Consider the following 17995-nt stretch of genomic DNA (forward strand, 5'->3'; position numbering starts at 1 on the left):
GCTTCTAAGTATAGCTTCGCCATGATTGCTCGAGTTCCACGCTGGGTTCCCGTGCCCAGCGTTAGGATGCTCCTAACGCCATGAGCCTTTTAAGATATAAGCAGGATGTTGGTGGCTCACAACTTAGTAATAGCACTCTGGACCAAGAGGCTGCCTGATCTCTGCGAGTTCGAGACCAGAGACATAAGCACTGAGTCAAACATAATCCAGTTGGAAAGAGGATTCAGCAGCAATGAAATGCCTGACCTTTGCAAGTCAGACCGCCAAGGCCCCCAGCCAGACACCTGGGGAGCCAGGATAAGACTGCCCAAGCCCCAAACTGACAGCTTTGGTCACCGCTGTAGCTCTTGCTGCTACGGCAAGCACAGTAGCGGCTATTGCCATGACCCATACTGTACAGACAGCTCAAACGTTAAATAATTTATCCGCCTCGGTGGCACATGCACTGGAGGCACAAACTGGAATAGATAGCCAGTTAAAAGGTGGACTAATGGTTGTCAATCAACGCATAGATTTGGTTCAAGAACAAATTGATGTCCTCTGGCAATTAGCTCAACTTGGATGTGAGTGGAAGTTTCCTGGGCTGTGGGTAACCAGCATTCAGTATGAAAACTCTACTCGTGCAGCTAATTTATCTAAAGAATTGTCTAGCTATTTTCTAGGTAATTGGTCTGGTGCATTTGAACAACAATTGGAAAAGCTGTGGGTAGCGATAGTGACCGTGAATTCCACGCACATGGACGCCGGTCTAGCAGAAGGACTGTCCTCCTGGATCTCCACAGCCATGAATCATCTTAAGGAGTGGGTGGGGATAGGAGCCCTGACAGGCTTTATGGTCCCTGGCATGCCTGTGGTGCATTTGTCACATGAGGGTCTCACAGCGTGGCAATGTGGCCATGATCATTCAGGCCTTCACGGCCGTTGGAGCAGGACAGTCCCCCCAAGCTTGGTCAGCTATATTTGAGCACAGGATGCGAGGCTTGCGCACTGCACTTGAGGTCAACATACATCAGCCTCAAGAAGAGCAAGTCTGATTGCATGTGGGTTGGTGTCTAAGTCCCACCTCTGTGAAAAGGGCACCGAGCTGGTCTAGTGTTCTCTGGGTGGATGACACCTGGACAGACATTAGTACATGCTCCATTTTAACAGAGATCAGACCTCTACTCTTGCCTGTAGCGCTTTAAAACAAAAAAGGGGGAACTGTAGAGAGCTGTGTGGAGCCGCGTTTTAAAGATGGTGCTGGCTCCCGCCCTCCGCGATCCCGAAAGCGAGCGCTTTCTTCAAAAAACAACTCCATATATGGCTAAGGCCAGATGATCGTAAGCGCTTGCGTATGCGTGGACCTATGGACGGTGCCCACGTGGCAATCCAGGGCTGGTGGTCCATGCCTATTTGCGCTGGGAGAGGCTTGCCCGAGGAGAGAGATCACTGTTCAAGGTTCTGAATAAACTGCTTGTAAGAAGAGCTCCGGTGTTGCGTCATCCTTGCTGTCGAGGCGGTCACGACATAAACAGGTGATTCCAGATGTTTCTTTAGCATAAGGACTCATTTTTTTACCTCTATACTGAGTAATAGGGTTGGTATACCACGGGATACTCTATTTTCAACTTTTTAATTTATTCTTGGACAGTTTCACACATGTGTATACTACGTTGCTGTCTCACTGGCCCGCCCCACCCTCTCCCACCCCCTCCCATCCCATCAGCATCCTGCCTTCCTCCCAAGTCCCTCTCTCCCTGTTGCTTCTTTGTCGTTCAGCTTTGTTTTGTTTTGTGAGTTTAACCAGGGCTGCCCATGTGAGCATGGATGTGGAGCTATCCACTGATGTATTGGAAAGTTCCTTTTCCCTTCCTTTTCACTAGCACTTTCTATTTTTACTTAAAATGTTTTTATTTATTGAAATTGTAATTGCACATATTGCCGCATTCATGTCTTAGGTCAGAGGACAACTTTGTACAGTTGATCCTCCCCTTCCACCTTTGTATAAGTTCCGAGGGTTGAACGGAGGTGGCTGGACTTCTGGACTTCAGCAAGCACCTTTATCCACTCAGCCATCTCACTGTTGGGTGAGCACGCTCACACACACACACACACACACACACACACACACACACACACACACACACACGACAGGCATTCTGGTAGCTTAGAGAGAACAACACTTGTCAGTCCCAGCGTCTTGAAGCACTCCCTTCATGCATTATTCTAGTAATTCACTGTTTCAGACGTTATACTTAACTTTAATCTATTAAAGAGCTCTGCGTGTAGAGATCCCATTTTCCAAGGCTCATTTATTAAAAAGAATGTCCTCTCCCTAATGCCATGTTCATGGCACTTTTGCATAGGTTTATTTCCAAGCTCTGTGTCTGTCTCACTGGCCTAAATGCCTGTTTTTTATGTCAGTGGTGTGGTATTTTCTTTGAAGTCACTAATGACTTCTGCTTGCTTTATTTAGGTGTAGTTTATTTTGGCTATTCAGAGTTTGGTTTTTTGGTTTTGTTTTAGTTTTGAGGTGCAACACAAATTTTAGGATTTTGTTTTTCTAATTCTGGGAATAATGTCACTGATATTTTGATAAACCGCTTTGAATCTGTAAAATGCTCTTCATGGCATGGATGTTTTAACAATACTGATTTTTCCAACCCATGGGATATCTTTCCACTTTGTTGTATCTTCCTCAACATTCCTTAGTTCATACAACCTTAATTGTACAGATATTTCACTTCTTTAGTGAAGCTTATTTCTAGGTATTATTTTTTGGAAACGGGATTGCTTTGCTTGCTTCATTTTCAGATAATGGACTACTGATAACCAGGTGCAGTGGTTCTTGTTTGCTGCAATCTGGCAATCATTTATTAGTTCTGATAGGTTATTTTTGGTGAAGTTATTGGGTATTTTCTATACAGGCTTATGTTACCCACAAGCAGTGACAAGGTGACTTCCTTTTTTCCATGTGGGTACCTTTACCCCTTCCTCTCCTCCTGCGGGGCCTCTGTCTGTCTTTCTTTGGGCTGGGACTCTTTCTTTAATGCCTGGACTCTAGGCAGTTATTTTAGTGTTGGTGGAAAGGATAGAAATGAACAGGAATGGGCTGGAGAGATGGTTCAGCCATTAGAGTCTGGGCTCACAACCAAAAATATAAGAAATGAAGAGGAAGCTTTCTCACAGGTCCCAGGGAAGGGCTGAGAAGGAGAATGCAATGCATCGTGGGAAGGGGTCATGGCAGTTTGATGCTGAGCTGGGAAGTGTGTGGGTGGCCAGAGGGATGTGTTAGATGAGGATTAAGACAAGACTAAAGTTAAAATCAGCTGTTATAAGCCATGCTTCTCAGCTCCACTGGGCCAAGGCAGCCATGGCCAATGTTCAAGGAAACCCTTGAGGAAGGAATTTTTGTTCCAGGAAAACATCTTTCTCTGTTCTCTTTATCTGAATAAGAAGGCAAGAAACAAGCTGGAGAGATGGCTCAGAGGTTAAGAGCACTGACTGCTCTTCCAGAGATTCTGAGTTCAATTCCCAGCAACCACATGGCGGCTCACAACCATCCGTTATGAGATCTGGTGCCCTCTTCTGGTGTGCAGATATACATGGAAGCAGAATACTGTATACATAATAAATAAATAAAATTAAAAAAAAACTATTTGTAAAAAATAAAGAAGGAAAGAAACAAAATAAGGCCCCTTTCTCTCACCTTCCCTCACTTTAGATAACCAAACTTTATCATTTAATCAGACTTTTAATTACTGTATAAACCAGATCCTTTGTGGGAAGAGAAATGGGTAACAGGGATTCCAACAGGGTTGGCATAGAGTTAGGGCAACCATGAAGGTTCCAGATTCTGAAATGCAATGGGAATGATCGCTGTGAATTACCCAGGACTGTGATGGGCAGTTTGTCTATTCACCAAAGGATGTGGCCAAGGAGGACAGGGCTATGAAAGTGCACAGAGACAGTGGCCGCTTCTCAGATAGTCACACTGTTTTCCACCACGCTGGGCCGGAGATACTCATAGGGCAGGTCCAGGCTTGCATTCCGGACCTCAATCTCCTTGTCCATGATAGCCAGCTCCTCCTGGAATTGCTTCAGCACAGCCCGGGGCTCGGGGCCTGAGAAATATTCCTCGTTATGCTGCCCCAGGGCCACCTGAGAGGGAGAAGACAAAATGGCTCAGGCCATTGGGCCTCTCTCAGGCAAGAATACTGTGCCTCAGTCAAGCTGCCTTCCCCACCCCCAGGCCAGGACCCAGGCATCTGTGTCTAACCATGGCAGGCTGGCGTCTGCCAAGGAACTTGGTGAATGTCATCTGCATCCGTGCCTGCTGGAGAGTAGGCATCGCATCCAATATGTCCTTCTCTGTCACATCCTTGGATGTCGGTGGGGGCTTCCGCATGGTGCACGGGCCATTTGGGATCCAGGCATACCAGTCCAGCTGCAGATAGAAGAGTCACTCAGAAACTAAAGTGGACTGCCCAGACATTGGCTGTTTATCCCAGAAGTCCGTGGGGAAAGGATCGTGTGGATTACCTGACCCAGGTGGGTAGAAGCATGCTGACCAGTGCACGTGAAGACGCACATGGCAACAAAACGGCACAGCTGAGCCCGGGTCTCTAAGGACAGAGGGAACCTGGGTGAAATAAAGAGAGTTAGATTTGAGACCAGCATATGAAGCAGGTCTCAGGCAGGAAAAATGTCTGGGCGGTATGTCAAAGCCTTGTTCTGGTCATAGCCTCTAGAGCCTATGGTTCACAAATAGTGTGCAGTCAAAACCTGGTGTGTAATGGAGACCACTACAAAAAATAACAACCAATCAAAATGCAGAGTTGTGGAGCCCAGCCCCAGTGGACACATCGATAAAAATAACTTCCAAACCTAAGATTCGGGGTTCTTTCCAAAGAGAAAGATTGTAAGATCCAGAGAATCAGGGACTTTGCTGTGAGGTTGTGTCTCCTGGGAATGTCAGAATCCATAAAGTGTCACCAACATGACTGCCTAACTGTGAGCTGAACAAGGACAAGAATAGACACGCTGGCATGGATGAGGGAGTGCCCAGGAGGCTTCAAGCCTGCACAAACCACTAAGGAGTGCTGAGAGCCCGAGAAATAATCTTCCACAGGGAATAGCCCTGCAAGTGGTGATCCAATAGCAAATGGGGAGCCCTGAAAACACATAGACACAAGTAACTGAGCAGGGCGTATTTATGTATTTAAGAATATATTGGGCTGGAGAGATGGCTCAGCGGTTAAGAACACTGGTTGCTCTTCCAGAGGACCTGAGTTCAATTCCCAGCAACCACATGATGACTCACAGCTATCTATAATGAGATCTGGTGCCCTCTTCTGGCCTGCAGACATACATGCAGGCAAAACACTGCATACATAATAATAAATATTTTTTAAAAAAGAATATATCGGGGTGGTGGTGCATGCATGCCTTTAATCCCAGCATTCAAGAGACAAACGCAGGAGGACCTCTGTGAGTTCGAGGCCAGCCTGGTCTATAAAGCAAGTTCCAGGACAGCCAGGGCTGTTACACAGAGAAACCCTGACTTGAAAAAAAAACAAAAGAAAACGTGTGTGTGTGTGTGTGTGTGTGTGTGTGTGTGTGTACGTGTACATATATGTATGTAATAACAAATATTGAAAAAAGAAGCCACGAATTTGAAAGAGAACAAGGAGGGGAATTTGGGAGGGTTTGGAGGGATGAAAGGAAAAAGAGAAAATAATCCCCCAAAATAAAGGTCAATAAAACTGATGCATGTAGTTTGGGCCTTGGAGCTGCTTTCTAGCTCTACAGTAGGGATGAGTAAGGGGAATGTCTAAGAGGATAATAGCTTTGGCTCCAGAGAAAGCTCCAGGTGTATGAGGAGAGAGACTACCGCCAGAGGATGAGAAGGCAAAGGAGCTGTGGAGAAAGGGCGATAGTCAGGCCAGCGCTTCTGGAGGCTCAGGAGATACCCAGGCAAGTGTTTCAAGGTATCAGACATGTGTGGATAATGATGCAAGGTACCTCAGGGGATCCTATGCCTTACCCCCGGTCCTGGCCCCCCAGCAGTCCGATCTCAGTGATTTCTCTGCACCAGACCTGCAGCTCCGGATCATCCTTCACATCGCTGTCACTCTTGTAGAAAATCTCAAGCATCCTTTCCACATACCTGCTCCCCAGAGAAGAGGGTGTCAGCCACAGGGCCAAGCTAGGACCTCTGGGACCTGCTGGCCCGCCCCGCCCCAACAGACACACACACACACACACACACACACACACACACACACACAAACGCGCGCGCGCCTCTTCCCCTCTGTGTCCTCCTCACCGATGGATGATTTCCCACAGCCTGAGGGCATCCTGGGCATACAGAGAAGATTTCACATCCAGGAGCCCACGGTCAGCCAGGTCATCCGGAGGGCAAAAGGAGCGGTAAGTCAAACAAGCTGTGGCTCTCTGGAGAATGTCCACATGGCCTCCACTCCCTGTGCTCACCACCTGAGGACAGGCCAGGGTTAGCCAAGCCAGAGAATAGTGAGGGAGGTTGGGACCAGCAGGCTATTGTATGAGCCAGGTGAAGGGCAGCCTTCAGTATGAACAGAATGGGTGGGGAAGATACCCTTGACAGAGTCCTCCCCCTTCACCCAGCCCTTGCCATACCAGATCAAAAATTCCCCATTCAGAGACAAGATTATTCCGCGCCAGGATGTTGATCTCCATGGTGTAGCGAAAATGAGGGATGAGGAGCTGATTGTGGGGAAAAGAAATGAGATAGAGTCAAATAACAGAAAGGGCAGGATGAAAAGGGAGAGGAAGGCTGACATGAGACAGAGTCCTTCCCTTTGGAGGACTGGGTCAGGGTAAAGACAGATAAACATTTCCCCAAAGTCCTCCAAGGTCAAAGGTTCAAGGTTTCACTATTTGTACAATCTTGTGTTGGCTGTCATAATTCTAGCAATCATTGGCCTCACTCCACAGAGCCCAGTGAGATCCTCCACTCTGAGCCCATCCTCCATTGCCTGACCAGGATTCATAGTATCTGTCTCTCTTTGACTCCTTGTCTCTTCCTCTCTCTCTCTCTCTCTCTCTCTCTCTCTCTCTCTCTCTCTCTCTCTCCTCTCCTCTCCTCTCCTCTCCTCTCCTCTCCTCTCTCCCTCTCTCTCTCCTCTCCCACCCCCCACTCCCTCTCTGGATATTCAATGCCCTGTAAAAGAAAACTCTTCCTTGACTCTCCTTCCCTTCCCAGAAGGATCCTAGTCTTTCATTTCTCCTTCTCAGCTAGCTTCCTGAGAAGTCTCTACCTCCATGACTCACAGGTTCTGCTCGGCCTACAGCCCAGCTCCCAGCATCTCCACTTCCCCAAGGCAGCCCTTGTCAACTAATTACCCAATGATGTCCATATTGACAGAGTACCCCTCCTCTGCAACTGTGCTGACTCCCCAGCTGTATTTGGGGTGGACAACCAGCCTCTGGCACTTCCTTCTCCCGGATGCCCTGACTCACATTTCTTACCCCTCCCCCACATCAGTGGCCACCCCTCTGTTGTTCCTTCTATCACTCTACCCCCTCTTCTCACTTTATAGAGGGTGAGGCTAGCTGGAATCATGTCTCAGGCTAACTGTGCTACCGAGGCACCAAGCCTAAATCCTAGAGAATTTACTCCAGCGTAGTGATTTCAGATACTTCTGTTTCCTGCCAGCTGAAATCCATATCTCCAACCCCTTCCTCATATAACTCCCTCCTCTCCAGCGTCTTCAGACAGGAGTCATAAATATGTGGTCAAAACAAGGCTCTGGCTTCTCCTCACCAAATACTGCAGCTTTCTTTCTTGTCTTCTCCCTCTTCCCTTCCTCCTACTCAACAAGCTAATCACTTTCTAATATTTCAGTAGCACCAAATATCCAGCATAGCCATAGTCTTTCCTGTCTCACCACTAGGGATCACTCCTTCTGAAATGTCCTCACACTTTCCCACCACTCGGACAACCTCCTCACTCTGAATCTCAACTCCTATGTAAAACCTATTCTTACTCTTTCCCCAGCTCATAGCAAGAGCTTCATGGTTTCCACAGGAGGGTGTGTGTGTGTGTGTGTGTGTGTGTGTGTGTGTGTGTGTGTGTGTTCGTGTATCCACGTAGAGACTGAGATGGCTGCTTCTCCTCATATGCTGGAGAGCAGACACCAAGGCTGTAAGTGTGAACTGTGAACAGCAGATGCACAGTGGCAGACTCCCTGAAATACCTTGTATACGGGATGCAGGCTGGGTAAGCTCCTCATTGTGGCCACAGAGATAACCTCGGCCATTAGATGCCCCCTTAGCAGATGTGACTGTAACTGGTGCAGTTGGAAATCAGAGCTTCGGACCCAGATCTTGGCCAGGAGCCAAGCCATGGGGGGATCCGAGGGCAAGAAGAGCAGAGGTGGGGAACATCCATGTCGAGGTGGCTGGAGCTAGAGCAGGAGAGAGCCAGCGAGTAGGAGCTGAGAACCTGTATGTCGAAGGCCCTAAAGGGAGTCGCCGCTGGGGAAGACATTTGGTCTCGTACCTGAATGAGCATGGGTAAGAGGCGTCCGTCAGGCTCCATCTTCAGCATGACCAAAGGGGCTGTCACATATTGCTGCTTAAAAATGATGATGTTGGGCTTGACTCCATCCAGCAGGGAGAAATCAGCTTCAAACAGAGATCCAGCCTGTGGGAGCGGGTCACGGGCAGATGGAGAGGCTCGAGTTAGTCCTGAAACCCCTTTCTTTCACTGGCCAGAATGGACACTCTCTACCTCCCAACAATTTTACTTTTTTTTTTAAATAAAAACTTCCTTTAATCAAGGCTTATAACATGGAAGAGATTTGTCAGATAAAATGGAAAGTTTCCAATACATTGAAACATAAATCTGTAAGTCACCATAAATACAATACCCAATAGTAAAAACCACAACAGCAAATTCACACCCTCCCTGTAACAGCCATGATCTGAGTTTCATGTGCTTCCCAGAGATGGCAAGTATGGCCTGCTGGATACAGAGCACACTAGGTCTTCGAGGTCACACTCATCTGACAGGTTGTGGCATTGATGGCTCAGCTCAAGAAGCAAAGCAGTTACCAGCACATTCAAACATGTTTTGAACAAACATCCTTTAAATATCAAAGTGAGAAGTAAGAAAGCAACATAATCATGCTATCAGAAAGATGGTAGGAAGGAAGGTCAGCTGTATAAAGCTTGAGGCTGAAAGAAATGAAATGACAGCTTCATTTCTTTCCCTTCTTGGGTAGTGGCTGCCGAAGGAGTAAGATGTGAGGTTCTGGTTCAGGTATCATATAACGGACCATCCCCTACTCTGCTGAATGCCAAGATTGCTCCATTCACATTCAGATATCGAATGGGTTTTAGGGACCAACTTGGCTATGTCCTTGGGCAACATGACATGCCATACTCGAACTCATCATCATCATTGTATTTGTCGGAATAGTAAATTTGTTTGTGTGACATGACCTGCTCTGCCTGAGGGCCCTCAGCCCCACACCACTGGCCTCCCGACAACTCCCAGCAGCATGCCCAATTTTACTTTAAGCAACCAATCTCCCCAGAACTAAAGCCCTGGATGTACTGTTTGGTGCTTGAACTTCCCCGAGGTGAAGTTTCTGCCTTCTGCCTTCTACCATGGACCACAATTCCCAGCCTATGTGTACACACGTGCACACACGTGCACACACACACACACACACACACACACACACACACACACACACACTTACTTTAGCCAAATGTAGCACAAATTGCTCCTTTACTCCCATCTCCAAAAAATAAGTTTTTTTCCCCCAAGGCTCTACTTAGTCCTCCTCCTCTCCTTTCTCCTCTTCTCCCTCCTTTCCTCTTCTCCCCCTTTCTTTTCCTCTCCGTTCTTTCCCTCCTCTTCCTTCTCCTCTCCTTCCTCTTTCTCTTTTTCCTCCTTTCCTTTCTTTGGCAGTCTCTTTGAAACACTATCTCATGACATAGCCTGGAACTCAATATGCATAACAGGCTGGCCTTAAACTTGTGTCAATACTTCCGCTTCTGCCTCCTAAATGCTGGGCTTACAAGCAAGAGCCACCACACCCAGCTTGTTCAGTTAGGACTAAGGCTGAGCTCTGTCTCATGAAAAAGGAAAGGATAAAGGAGGGGGCAGGAAAGTCGATAAGACTATACTGAGCACAGTTTTGAACCACGGGTAATTTTGTGCCTCCCTGCCCTCAAACATTTGGCAATGTCTAGAGTCATTTTTGGTTGCCACAAAGATGTGCTGTTGATATCTAATAGGTAAGAGGCAAGGGCTACTGCTAGACCCTTACTGTATAGGAAAGTGCCCTAAAACAATGTAGGTCATGATGATGACACAGCACCAAAGCTGAGAAACCCCAAGTGCTGATGAAACCCATCCCTTTTTAGGCTAGCCTAAAGACACTCGTTTAAAAGAGAAACTCTAAGTGCAGATGAAGGTGAGTATAAATGGTGGAGGTGCACACGAAAGAGAGGAAGGAAGGAGGGGAGGGACTAGAAGGCAAAGAACAGTGGCGGGCGAGGTATAAGCAGAGGCAGCTCCGCACCTGGAGCTCCTTCTCCAGCTGGGTCTGCAAGTCTTGCATCTCAGGAGGCAGGACCAGCCGGGCTGGAAGGCTCTTAGAACGCCTCAGGAGCATCGGGTTTGCACCATTGAGGAACTGGTACCCGAAGAGGGCATCGTCCTTCCAGGAATCACGAACCCGCCCTGAGGGCATCAGTTGGGAACGCAGTGTCAGCTCTAACTTTGTCCTCACACTAGCCCACCCAGCTTCTGCCCCTCTCCCCTCTTCTTTCGGAAGCCCGGCTTGGAATTCTGGGTAGAGACTTTGGGAAGTTGTGGTAACTGACCGGCCAGAGCAGTCGCTCCATGTGGGAATATTTTTTGGTAATCTTCCAGTTTTTGTACACAACTTATAAAATCTAGAGTCCCCTTAATGGCAAATTCCTTCAACCTGTGCAAAGAACAGCATGAAGAAAAAAAAAAATCAAGAAAGATTTTTTTCTTTCTCCGCTGAGGGCGAAACTGCGCAAACTCAACCAAGTACTCACACTTTGGCCAGAGAGAGGGAGAAATCTAAATCCTTATCCTCCATGAATCTCTGGTTCCTGGGGAGGTCCCACTGAGTACTCCCCGCTACAGGCAGGATTAAACCCTCCTTCCAGGAGCCCCACCTGGAGGACGAATACAGAGTCCTGAGTGAGGCAGTGGTTTCCGGGGGTAGAGGGAGAGGGTTGGAGGGTGATCAAGGCTTTCTTGAACTCACCGGTACACCTTCCTTCGGTCCTCCATCTCCTGCTCGCGATACTTCTTAAACAGGCTCTGAGTGTCGTCGTTTACCTTCAGGGCTGGGAGAGGCCGACACAAGAGTTTGCATCGGCTCAGGACACCGCTCTGTGCCAGGGTCACTCCATCATCTTACCTTCTCCTCAGTCTCATCCTTTCTCTCCTCCCCTCACCCTCATCTCTCTAATCTTTCCCTTTTATAGCACTCCCAACGACCTCCTGCTTCTTCAGCGGCGCCCCCAGACCCCTCACCAGTGCCCTCGGATAGGCAGATAGTCTCGTTGTTCTGCACCCAGCTGTAGCAGGGGAAAAAGGCCTCTCCTTGGGTGCCAGGGCCCTGCACAGTGACCCACTTGCAGAACCAGTCAGAATCCAATAGGCCTCTATGCTTGTGCATCTTCACCAGCAGGAGGCGCCCTAGATGCACGGGGACGTCGATCTCCAACTCCGTGGTCTGTGGGATAGGGCACACAGCGCCTCAGCAAGTCTGGGGTTCTCGGTGAGGGCAGCTGTGTCCGCGAGCCCTCAGAGGAGCTTGACTCTGCTTGCCCTTCTGAGAAGCACCCCAGGAAAGAGGCCTGGACCAAGTGGAGGCGAGAAAGGAGCAGGGCCTCTGTTGGGCTCCAGGCTCCCTGTGCACCCCAGTGGTGTCTCATCCTCGCCCCTCTTTCTGCCCAACCTGTCTCTCCGGTTCCTTTCACTGTTCGCTTTCCTCATAGTCAGTCCCCCTGTGCCTGACACCATCCCTGGGGTCAGACTTCCTCTCCTCCCCCGTGTCCCCAGGACCCCTGCCGAGTCCCTGGTCCCGCAGTCTCTGCAAGCCCAGCCGTTGGCAGCACTCACCCCTCTCCGCAGTGGTCGAAACTGCTTCCCGAGGTCCGCCTCCCCGTGCTCGCCCACCAGCCACAGCTGCACCAGGTTGCTGGAGCCCGCCAGAAGCGAGTCTCCAGTGACCACCCGGATCATGTACTTGCCCATCTCCGCTAGTCCTCTAGAGGGACCTGAAAGAAACCGCTTTTAAGAGGATCTGAGAACCAGCCTCCAGGGAGCCACATCTAGACCAGAGTTTGGTGCGTTTGAGTTCCCCCGCCCACAAATCCCTCCCCCACTCAAGGGCAGGTATCTGATACCCACCTTCGCCGTTTCTAGGTTTCCGAGCAGTTTCCAAAGATACAGCCTCACCTTGTTCGCTTGACCAGCGAAGCACAACAGCTAGCTAAGCCACACACCCACCCAATTCTAGTGGAACACAATTATAGAGCAGCAGACAGCGTGGATGAGGGAAGTGGACTGGCTTTGGATAGGGGCGTGATTTTCAGTGGAAATGAGCATACTCTTGGCAAAGACGCAGAGGTTTTGTTGAGGTCCGGTACAGTAGATGTGTTCATTGTTGGAACAGGATAACCAGGAGAGGGAGTTTAAAGTTTCTCATTGGACCACCCTGAAACGGGATCTTTGAGGCCAAGGCTTTAGGCTGAGCACCCATAATGTGCCCCGCAGGTGTACCCCCTTCAGAACTAAGTCTTCCCACCCCACCTCCCAGGGTTTGGCCACTTTCCTCCTCAGAACAAGTACAGCGCACAGGTACACCCTCCCCTTCCGTGGCACTCCTGCTGGCCCTGTAAACCAGGTCCTCTTGTGCTTCTCTGGGCAAAAGTCCCTAAACCCACTGTGGTTTTTGCTTAAGAACAACTCTTGCCTTGTGTTGGTCAAAACAGTTGGCTAAGACCTGAATCTAAAAGTATACAAGGGTGCTTACTCTCTTGGACAAACCATCGAGGGTGAGTTCACATTAATTGACGTCGAAGCAGGTGCCGGAAGGAGCTTGTGAAACAAACACTAAATGCAGCATGCTTCTAGGTCTTTAGCATTTCTCTCTCAACCTTGTTTGTTTTTCAAGACACGGTTTCTCTGTGTAGCTCTGGCTGTCCTGGAACTCACTCTGTAGACCAGGCTGGTTTTGAACTCAAGGAGATCTGCCTGCCTCTGTCTCCCCAGTGCTGGGATTAAAGACAAGCACCACCACACCTGGCCTTTTTATTAGTATTCCTTTTAAAGTTGTCTTAGCTACTTCTCATCAATAACCTGACAGTGCTTTTTTAAATGATTCTTATTTATACAGTCAGATAAAATTCTATCTGATTCTAATAAAAATTGTCACTATGCTATATATATATCTGTTACTACCATTCCACCGCTAATATTTGTCTATGAAATGCAAAATCTTATAGTAATCACAGCTGTCATAAACAGTTGAAAACTTACATGACTTTTTTTTCTTGAGACTGGTTCTCCCTATATACCATATAGCCCAGGCTACCTCTGCCTTACAATTTTTCTGCCTCAGTCTCCTGAGTCCTGAACGACTGTAGTTTTTTAAATGGTATGTGTGCATGCACACATATGAGTGCATGGTGAAGGCCAGAGGAGAACTTTTGGGGGTGTCTTCCTTATTGTTCTACCTTATTTCCTTGAGTCAGGGTCTCTCACTGACCCAGAAGCTTACTGTTCAGTCTACAGTGGCTAGCCAGTGAGTTCTCAGGACCTGCTCATCTCTACGCCCCAGTGCTGGGATCACAGGCACACACAGCCACGCCTAGCCTGCTTGTGGATGCTGAGGATTGAAACTTAGGTCCTGATGCTTTCAGTGTGAGCACTCTTGCCCACAGAGCTATCTCCCCAGCCCCAAACAACTGTTAACAGGCATACCGTTTACCTGGTAGGCACGGAAGTGTCACATAACCTCCTCCTCGCTACCTGCTTTTGCCATGCTGAAGACATGCCAGCCTTTGGAGGTGATAACTGAGTGAGCAGCCTGAAAGGTTAGCCTAAGGGGTTGAATCTCAAATGTGCCCCCAAAGCTCCTGCATTCCCAACCTCACCCCCAGTGTGCAATGCTCAGAGGGAGGATCTCTGGGGGGGGGGTGACTGGATCAAATTCCTCCCCCGACTCCTCCTTTGAGCCTTCCCTTCTCATGTTTGAGTCACCCATCCACCGATCACAATTTAGACTTCATGGCCTGTGGTATTGCATAGAGTGTGACTTGTCCTCTCTGCCCTGTGCCACCACCACCACCATCCCCATTCCCCAGGACTGAGACTGGAAGGAGAAGAGAAGCAAGCCATCACAATGTTCCTGGGGTTTCCTCATGTCCTGTGATACCAACATAGGTTCCAGGAGATGCCCATGTGTCCTTCTAACAAACAAACATCCCTTTGTTGCTTACGTCACCTTGAAGTGTGTTTCCAGAACAAGACTGAACTCCTATAGGGAGTGAGTCCAAGGTACAGATTTATGGAAAGAAATGAGGGACTCGATGACGGACTAAGCAGGATAAACAGGCCACACAAAGGCCCAGGGCAGTCTGCCTGGACTCTGAGGAGAAAACACAGCCCTCCCGGCCTTTTGTGGTACCAGGCAGATGGGCACTATTATGGTGATCAGAGAGAGACAAACTGGTTCATGTCCTGAACAGCGGCATATCTGAGGTGAAAGCTGTGAGGAGTAGGCTGAGGTGCGAGGCTTGATTGCCACCCAGGGCCATGGTGATGTCTGGGCTGCTGCCAGGGCCCATGTGTGGGTTCATGGCCCTGATACAGCCTGCCTGGGTCTATGTTGATGTCTATGGTTCTTTTTTTTTTTTTTTGGTTTTTCGAGACAGGGTTTCTCTGTGGCTTTTGAGGCTGTCCTGGAACTAGCTCTTGTAGACCAGGCTGGTCTCAAACTCACAGAGATCCACCTGCCTCTGCCTCCCGAGTGCTGGGATTAAAGGCATGTGCCACCAATGCCCGGCTGATGTCTGTGGTTCTTGATAGCACCAAAGGCCAAGAGGATTGGGCTGTACAAAGTTTGCCCTGCCCCCTCATTGGTTGTTACACTAAGGAGAACTGATCTCATCCCTAACCCTCTGAGGCACTCAGGAGAGGGCCCTGCACCTCACCTGGGAAGCACAATAGAGCTTATTCTATTCACAAGGGCACCGCCACCTGCAGTGTGTGGGGGACCTGAACTCCTCCCCCCCCACCCCCACCCCCCACCCGCCCCACCAGGCTGCAGCACTTAGGAGAACAGGCCTTTGCCTCACCTGGTCAGCACAGCAGAGTTGACTCAGTTGACAGGGGCACTGGTGAGCCAGCCCTGAGGGCATAAGAGAGGCATAACTGGTACCAACTCCCTCGCCTCCCTCTTCTGTGGTGTGTGGGGGGAGATACCCTCCCCCCCTCACTCCTCCCTGCTTCCTCCAGCAGATGAGGGAGTTGACTTTCCTCCCTTTACCAGCCACAGCACTCAGGAAAACAGGCCCTCCCTGCATTTTGTCTGACCCTGTGGACAGCGGTGTGGATGAGCCCACCCCAAGAATGTGAGTGTGAGGGATCTGGGCCCACCCCTCATCTGCCATATGGTGGCTTAGGTGAGGGAGAGAAGCCCCTCTACTTCTGAGGCAGGTGGGAGAGCTGGTCCTGCCCTTACCAGCTGCAGCACTCGGGAGAGCAGGCCCTCACTCCTCCTGGGCAGCACAGTGGAGCTAGCTAGCCCTGTTGGTGGAGGTGTGGGTGAGACAGTTCTGAAGTTGTGAGCATGGGAGAGCTGTCCCCATTATTCATCTGTCATGTGGCAGCCTGGGCAGGGGAGAGATGCCCCCCCTTTACCCCTCAATGCCTGCAAAAGACAAGGGAGGTGACCCTCCCCCTCCCCCTACCAACTGCAGCACTGGGGAAAGTGGCCCCTGCAGCTCACCTGGTCACTGCAGGAGAGCTGGCCCTGTAGATGATGTGGGAGAAGGACATGAAAGCAGGAGAACTGGCCCCGCCCCTTGCTCATTGCTGCAAGGGGTGAACAAGCCAGGACAATGCTGGAAAACTCACCTTGGTGGTGAGGATGGGAGAGAGCTGCCCTGCTGACCAACCCTGAAACTACCCAGGCCCAAAACTGGGGTTATGAGTTGGCTCACTCCAACATCCACCCTGTCTATGATCTACTGGAACACGAGAGAAGCTGGTCTTGCAGACCCAAAGCTGCAGCATCTCCATGACACAGGGCAACCACGGGATATCCAAGAGGAGTTCCAGTGAGGGCCCAGCATCCATGGCGTAGCAGAAACCAGAGGCCTCAAACCAAACCAATCACTCTTTGCAATGAACACTCGCAAGTAAAGACTCGTGGATCAAAGGGTTTACTGTGTGACTCACTGTGTCACACTACAGCTTCCATGAGGAGACTGATTTTTTTTCTCTCTTTTCTTTTTATCTCTTAAATTTTATTTTTATTTTATTTGGGGGAGGAAGTTACAAGGGCAGAGGGTAGATAAGAAGGGACAGGGAAATGACTGGGATCAAGATGCACGATGTGAAAGACACGCAGAATAAATCAAAAGGAAGTTTGAAAAAAAGCATCCACAAGATAAGGGGGAAAGAGTGAGGGACTCAGTAGCGGCGAGTCTCAAGAGATAAATGAAGTCTAGCTACGAGCAGGTCCCTTCCCTGGCAACCCCCACTCCTTTTGGCTGATAGCTTGCTCAATGACTCCTTGGATCAAATCAACAATTTTTCAAGCATTCTTGTTCGGTAATATAATCTTATTTCAATATTTGAAGTTACTTATTTAATTATTCCCACCTCAGAGTCCATTCTGGGGCCAGAGTGATAGCCCAGCAGGAGAAAGCGCTTGCCACACAGCTCGATGGCCTGAATTTGACTCAGCCACATGGTGGAGGAAGAAAGCGGATTCCCAAAAGTTGTCCTCTGCCCTCCACATGCACACCCACAAACCCTCGCACACACACCCCACCCCCATACACACATGCATACATCATGTACGCACTCACGTACACACATCAGACACACACACACACACACACACACACACACACATCATGAACACCCAATAATCACAAATCAAATCAAACAAATCTTGAAGTTCAAGCTAAGCTCTTCTTGTTAGATTTAGGGGAGTGGAATAAAGGAACTTAAGTCAGGAAGGAGGCCAGAGTTTGACCCCAACCGATGAGATTGCATTTGTTAGAGCTGATAATGAGTGGCAGTGTCTCTGCCTTGGGAATGGAGAGTCTGCAGTGGGGGTGTGGGTGTGGTCAGGGCTCTTACAGGGTGGGCAGAGGGCTTGGGTTGAGAAGAGCAGTTTGCAATGGCTTCCTCCTCTGTGGTTGTTTGTCCCAACAGGGCAGTGTTATCTTTAGGAACTGCTTGCCCCAGTGAGATATGGTTGACTGATAGTGGTTAGGCAATGCCAGCAAGACCACCTCAGCAGCCGGACTCCTGGTTTCTTCGGCCTCGACATTCCTTCTCTTCTTGTCTCCATCATCCCTTCTGTCTGGTTTAACTCAGCCTACACTTGTTTGGACCTAAAAGTCTAAAAGTAAAAGAGAGAACTGCCCTGCTTTTCCTGGTTCCCCACCCCTGCCATCTGTCTCTTTCTCTATGTTTTAGCTGATACACAGAAGCATAAAAGTTATACATATTAATGGCCTACCATGTAATTTTGATGCATGTATACTTCATTTAAGGCAGGTTAAACATGTTTATTTCCTCAAACATTTGCCATTTCTTTGCAATAAAACTTAAATCTTTTCTCTTTGCCTTCTGGAATGTATAGTTTATAATTATTGCCTACAGTCACCCCAAAGCATATATATTACCCCAGAACGTCTTGCTTCTAGAATTATCTTGTAGTGCCCACTG

General features: G+C 49.0%; 1 protein-coding gene and 1 pseudogene across 1 annotated transcript; both read right to left on the reverse strand.

Annotated features, from left to right (window-relative positions):
* Nucleotides 1-3713: 3713 nt before the first annotated feature.
* On the reverse strand, nt 3714-12277 carry Alox15 (arachidonate 15-lipoxygenase). Its single transcript, XM_035448264.1, has 14 exons — nt 12143-12277; nt 11552-11753; nt 11280-11361; nt 11065-11187; nt 10864-10967; nt 10560-10720; nt 8525-8668; nt 8220-8429; nt 6640-6726; nt 6308-6477; nt 6026-6148; nt 4522-4621; nt 4259-4426; nt 3714-4140 (listed from the first exon to the last, which is right to left on the reverse strand). Exons 1-14 carry the CDS (start codon nt 12275-12277, stop codon nt 3961-3963), a joined length of 1989 nt encoding a protein of 662 aa, XP_035304155.1. The 3' UTR covers nt 3714-3960.
* LOC118238265 lies at nt 9225-9528 on the reverse strand (annotated as a pseudogene).
* Nucleotides 12278-17995: the final 5718 nt, after the last annotated feature.

This window comes from Cricetulus griseus, chromosome 7, assembly GCF_003668045.3.
Source record: "Cricetulus griseus strain 17A/GY chromosome 7, alternate assembly CriGri-PICRH-1.0, whole genome shotgun sequence".
Taxonomy (NCBI): Eukaryota; Metazoa; Chordata; class Mammalia; order Rodentia; family Cricetidae; genus Cricetulus; species Cricetulus griseus.